Below are 6,483 nucleotides of genomic sequence, written 5' to 3' on the forward strand. Positions count from 1 at the left end.
CACAGATTGCCACAAACTCAATATGTAAAAAAGTACAATAAAAACAGATTACACATGTAAGGTAACTTTATAGAATTATATAACCCTCACAGGTAACCAGATATAAGAAAAGAGAAAAAGGAAAAGGAAACAAAGGGAAGATTTTTTTTTTTTTTTTTTTTGCCACAGCAGGAAAAAAATTATAAGATTTAAGTTTACATGACTTAAGTCAGACAAAAACACAAAGCAAAGAGAAGACAATGATAACAAAAATAAATTTTCGAACAATAGCTTGTTTAGCAACCATTCTGTACATCCATTGTAAAAATGCTTTATAATCCCAAATTTAAAATTTTTTAAAGTGTGATTGCGTAACTTATCAAACTGAATTTGTATATCCGTACTGAACGTCAATAACCTTCTCTATATTTATTTGTTCCAATTAGTTAATGACAACAAACACAGCACAAAGAAAGAGCAAATTTTTGGTAGCCTCGCTTTAAATATTCGATTTAACATTACCAAGGCGTTGGAATCTGGTAAGGATGTTTTTGGCAAATGAGCTGCCCGGTGGTTAGATCCTTGTGCATCTGTTTTACACAGTTCGGGTAAACACTGTACCACCAATCAAAGCATGTGTCAAAACGCTAACAGATGCTCGACACATAAATGTATCATCCTGTAATATGTTTTGTCACACATTTGTAACAGTCAGAACAACAACATAATTTAGTTCTGTTAAAAATACAAAATTTTGAGAGAACACAAAAAACCAAAATTAGTTTTTATACCTTGTGCAACTCCGGATCTGAAGAAGCTAATTCATCAATCGTAACCTTTCTAGCATTCTGCAAAACTTCATCCTCGTTGCTTGTTTTGAAGAGGGAGGCATTATTTTTAAGATAACCAACAATACGTAGATACTCTTCTTTTTAAAATGTTGGGACAATCAGCTTTATGATGTGGTGCATTTCAAACCAACTAACTCATTCATAACACAATATTGATCATTTTCAAACTATTAATAAAAAAACTGACCATGCTCAAATCTACTTAACACATATGGCTGAATAAAAAAGAAAATAAAGTAAGAAAATGATCAGTAGGGGTGACTAATCACTCATATATTAAGATACTTGTAAACTAATCGATGAAGAAGAAGGAAAACATATAACGACAAATCGGGCCAAAGACATATAATAGATTGCAGAACAATGAAACATCTAGAAAATTTAAACAAAACAACGTCTGCACAAACCAAAATAAATAGACAAAAATAAGTTTTTAAGAAAACAAAATACCCAAGTAGAGCTTCAGTTTTAGACTTGTGAAAACAACAACAGCTGGCAAAAAAAACGTCTTCGTTGGCTAAGAAGAAAAAGCTTCTCTGATGTCTGCCCACAACGTAACCATCAGTTCCTCTTTTCTGTTGACAAAGGGAACAACAAATAAAATTTTCACTTTTTTTTTTTTTTTACAGCAGCAAAGTAACAAATATTGAAAAGAATTGCGAAGAACATCCATAAGAAAAAAACCCTTATCTTTTGGATACAGACGTCACACTTGTATGCAATCCTCTGATTAATCTGTTTAGGTTCACGATGTTGCACAACGCTTATACAACCAATGACATTTTATTATTTAAAAGATAAACACATGCAGATCGTTAAAGTCCATTTTAGAAAACAAATGTAAACACACTTTAACCCATGTACATGCACATATACATTAACAATACTTGTGAGAATATCAACTCTGTTCAAGCGAGGATATAGTGTGTTGTAATCTTATACAAAAAATCGATGGTGAGGGATAGGCGGGAAGACGTTTTCATTAATTTTTAAAACACTGTTTTTGAGCTAAACAAAACCTGAGTTTCATGCAACACTACCCTGTATTGTCTTCTAATTCTAACAGTCCGAAAATCGGTGATTTCTTAGCATCCACTGGCTTCAATTTTGGAGGCCATAACATCATGATCAACATCCGGTGTACAACCCTCCACAGCATGTTGCTTCACATTGTATTAAAAAAGAGGAAAAAAAAAAGTCAGAAAATCGGTCGATAAAGAAATGAAAACACATATCATGCACAACACAAACAACATCACATAAATCAAAGTGTTACCATAAGCAAACATAATGAATCAAAATAGTTAAATTATTTCAAGTAAGATGTAAACAAAAATCCATGGGCGCACAAAAAATTGAGACGGAAAAAGCCACGTGTCAATCATAAGCGAAGAAGCCGAAAAATTGAGGGAAAAAAAAAGAAAAAGAAGAGAGGGAACAGATGGTGGATGCACAATCCCGAGATGAGCAGTCTACTCAGTTAATTGTCACTGTCTCTACTTTTGTTTAAAGAAATCAAACAACAATTTTTCACTACTTCGTAACCCAATATACAGTGCAGGGCAGTGTATTTCTGAACAGTTCTTGGGATCGTGGATTTCCAATTACTGCATATCCAAACTTTGATTTTGTCCACCTTCGTATATGGTCTTAACCGATCAATAGGAGTTGGGAGCACGCTTTCCATTTATCCTATGAAGAGGAAATTGCAACGACACATAAGAAATTCCCACAAAACTAAGGAAACAAAAAACAATGAAAATTATAAACGACGTGCAATTTACTTATCCATGTTCTGCAAGAAAGAGACGAAGAGTTTGGCAAGCATCAGTATCTACCAGAATTGCAAAACAGAAGACATGAACCCAAAATTGATTAAAAAAGAAGGCTCCAGAGCCTACAAACAGAAAATAACAATCTAAACACATAAACAAAACGTCTAACATGAGGGCCAAAAAAAAAAAAAAAAGGGAAAAATTTCAAACAGAAGAGCCACCTATTGGATGGCTACATAACAATTGCATAAATTTAATACCTTTGAATGCAATATACAACGCAAAACAGATAGGTGGATTGCGGATCCCTCCAAGCACCACCAAATAACAAATAATTTTCACCAAAGCAATGGGATACCCTGGTTTTGACACCAAGGCACGAAGCCAAACCCACCGAACCATTTTTTGTGATTTCTTTGTATCAAAGAATCGTATGAATGGTTGATTCCTACGTAATACACTTTACTTTTGATTTGATCAAAAGAGTTTTACCAAACCAAGAGAGGGAGGGAATGGCGGTAACATCCGAAATGAGCATTGGGTTGGGCCAACGCTACAACGGCCAATGAAATTGAATGAATTGAGCGAAGGCTCGACCAGCCCTGGGGTTCTCTTTTGTTTCCGTTACTCATCCATGTTTTGCAAGAAAGAGACGAACAGTTAGTATCTACCAGAATTGCAAAACAGAAGACATGAACCCAAAGTTGATTAAAAAAAAAAAAAAAAAGGCTCCAGCCTAGAAACAGAAATAACAACCGTAACACATAACCCAAAGTTGTTCGATTCTCTATACTGTATGGATGCTTAAATTATGTAGTGTAACTGTTGTTCACCGGTTAGCTGAAAGCATCGGCATGAAAAATGCAGGGCGTACCAGTGCCGATAAGGTATTTTTTGCACACTGAATACGAGATTCAGAATCAAATTCGAACATTAGCGGTGAAAGCGATCACTACATAACTTAAACAAAGCTGTACCAGAACATGGTGATTTCAACCTTTCATGACAACTCTGACATACATATTCCAGTGAACTTCTGAACGTCAAGATACATAAACCGCAAAATCCAAGCCGCACTTACATTACCTCGTACCTCACCTTGTCAAATTGGCTCAAAAGAGCAAATATTAAAACAGGATTCGAACATTAGACATTTCAACTGTAACTAACTCCTTCACCACGTACAACCTCACCAATGCGGTAAGCTTTATTTGCTCCGTTTGCCTCCTCAAGTATTCTATGAGCTGCCTCTCGACTCACAACAAGAACCATCCCAACACCCATGTTAAACGTTCGCATCATCTCGGCCTCTTCTATTCTTCCAGCCTAGTGATAGAAATTAAAAACAATCAGAAAACAATAGAGTTCATAGTTTCAAGATGCCAGCTCAAAGAGATTTATATAATACAAGTTTCAAATCCGAAATTGGGTTTGCTGGATGTTATATATATTTATACCTCTTGGATCCATTTGAAAACAGCCGGGACTTCCCAAGAACCATTATAGATGACAGCGCCTAGGCCTTTTGGAAACACTCGAGGTATATTGTCTGTGAAACCACCCCCCGTGATGTGGGCTATCCCCTTTACGCCTCCCTTGCTGATTATGTCAAGGACCTGTTATTGGTGCATGGAAAAAAAGAGAGCATTTTCAGCAACTAGCAAAACACCCAATGATAAGCAAAGATGCAAAATAATTGGATGCACGGTTTAGCGGTCACCTGCTTAACGTATATCACAGTTGGGGCCATCAAAGCTTCACCTAATGTAATATCTTCTCCGGGTAGCTGATCCTTCAGAGAAAGACCGCTGTGCGCCAGAACCCTGTAAAGATACACCGGAAAAAAATTCTTCAGGCTAATTGCGTCTGTTACAATAGCATATGAAAACCAGTAAGAACTAATTTTATTTGACAGGACCAACCTTCTTACGAGAGAAAAACCATTAGAATGAACCCCACTGGAGGGTAGGCCAACGAGGACATCTCCAGCCACAATGTTTTTCCCATCAATCACTGCATCTTTATTCACAGTTCCAACAGCAAAACCACTGAGGTCATACTCACCATCTGCATAAAATCCTGGCATCTCTGCAGTCTGCAAACATATGCAATTCATTGATGCCCTACCTTATCCAAAATATGTAATAACATGTGCAAAAAATAAGAACAAACACCATACACAGACAAATTAACTGCAATTATATATGCTCGGTACATGCAATTCAGCGAGCCTCTACCTTATCAAAGTATTAACATGTGTGTGGGACAAAATGCTATATATCCAAATAAACAGCAAAAATATATGCTTGATATACATATTAACATACGAACTGATTCTTAAGCATGCGTACCTCTCCACCTAAAAGAACACAGTCAGATTGTTGGCAACCATCGACAATACCCTTTACAACCTAGAAAAGGTAAAACAAACACAAAACTTGAGTAAGCTTCAATTAGTGATATATATTTACACAACCCAAGCAACTCAGGCACTGTGAGCTCTACCTTTTCAGCAAGATCAACATCGAGGCGGCTTGTAGCATAGTAATCAAGGAAAAATAATGGCTTAGCACCAGAAGTAACAATGTCATTGACACTCATAGCAACCTGCGAATCGAGATTAATTAGCACAGAAGTAACAAATCGATGACAATTGTGTACCACATGACAATTCACTTGAAAACAAAATCAGCATTACCAAATCAATACCAATGGTATCGTGAATTCCAGTATCGAAAGCAAGCTTAAGCTTCGTCCCGACGCCATCCGTCCCGGCAACAAGGTATTTATCATCTGCAATCACCACAAATGTTCATCAGCCCAAAGTAATCCAAAATTCAAACAAACAGAGCACAGATCACCCCAAGTAATCAAAAACTCAAACAGCTAGAATAACAATATTCGTACCGAAAGGGAAAAGACCCCCAAAACCTCCAATCCCGGGAGCCATTTTTTTAATTCGCCGAACAAGTTCCGCGCCGGCGTCAATATCAACACCGGCGCCCTTATACGTCAGCCCGTCATAGCCGCTGCCACTTTCTCCGGACTCGTTTTTGGAGGCTGAAAGCACGTGGGTTTTCCGGGAAGTTTCGGGGGAGGAAGACATGGACAGGGCGGAGAAGGCGGCGGAGTGAGACCCAGGTGGGAGTGTGCATAGTTGGGTTTGGGCGGAGTTGGGGGTGGAGAAAGAGGGTCTGGGCGAAGTGGGCAAGCAGCGAGAGAGCTGAGTGTTTGGTTTCAAGGAGGAGACCATGGTAACTGAGTGAGTAGCTGGGTTTATGCCGAAAGCGACGGAGCTCACAAAGAGAGAGTGGCGGGAATAAAACGCGAGCTGAAGCAATGGCTCCTTGGCTAGGGTTGTTGTTTCGTAAATTTACCTCTCAAATTTACCTCTCAACCAAAAAACAAAAAAGGCGCTTTTGATATGGGGTGTATTCAATTGAGAATTTGAGAGATTTTAATGAATTTATAAATCTATGGATTTTTATGGATTTAATTGATTTGTAGAGATTCCATATAAAATTTTGATTCAATTCCCTTGAAATCTCATGGGAAGAGGTGAGATTTGTGGATGCTTAAAATACACTACCAAATCTCTTCAATTCTCTCTAATTCCTCAACTTTATCAAATTCTTTAAATTCAATTTCTAATTTTTTTTTTCAAAATTCAATTTCTAATTGAATACACCTGAAATGTTATAAACATCTTTAAAATCCCTATTGAATACACTCGGATTTCTAAGGATTTTAATAAACCATCTTAAAATTCCAATTCAATACACCTTGAATTTTAGAGAATCACTGAAAATCCTGATTGAATACGTCTAAATTCATTAAAAGAATTAAAATCTCTCAAAATCTAAATTGAATACACCCCT

General features: G+C 37.0%; 1 protein-coding gene across 1 annotated transcript; it reads right to left on the reverse strand.

Annotated features, from left to right (window-relative positions):
- Nucleotides 1-3,579: 3,579 nt before the first annotated feature.
- On the reverse strand, nt 3,580-5,969 carry LOC126631055 (phosphoribosylformylglycinamidine cyclo-ligase, chloroplastic/mitochondrial-like). The gene is made up of 8 exons (XM_050301208.1): nt 5,513-5,969; nt 5,304-5,398; nt 5,111-5,212; nt 4,957-5,016; nt 4,528-4,700; nt 4,326-4,428; nt 4,063-4,221; nt 3,580-3,931 (listed from the first exon to the last, which is right to left on the reverse strand). Exons 1-8 carry the CDS (start codon nt 5,856-5,858, stop codon nt 3,761-3,763), a joined length of 1,209 nt encoding a protein of 402 aa, XP_050157165.1. The 5' UTR covers nt 5,859-5,969; the 3' UTR covers nt 3,580-3,760.
- Nucleotides 5,970-6,483: the final 514 nt, after the last annotated feature.

This window comes from Malus sylvestris, chromosome 8 (genome assembly GCF_916048215.2).
Source record: "Malus sylvestris chromosome 8, drMalSylv7.2, whole genome shotgun sequence".
Taxonomy (NCBI): Eukaryota; Viridiplantae; Streptophyta; class Magnoliopsida; order Rosales; family Rosaceae; genus Malus; species Malus sylvestris.

Coding starts and splice junctions, on each gene's coding strand:
- LOC126631055 (XM_050301208.1), bottom strand. CDS start 5,858: ATGGTCTCCTCCTTGAAACCAAACACTCAGCTCTCTCGCTGCTTGCCC. Junction 5,017..5,110: donor ATGTTGATCTTGCTGAAAAG/GTAGAGCTCACA, acceptor TACCTTTTCTAG/GTTGTAAAGGGTATTGTCGA. Junction 4,701..4,956: donor GTGTTCTTTTAGGTGGAGAG/GTACGCATGCTT, acceptor ATATGTTTGCAG/ACTGCAGAGATGCCAGGATT.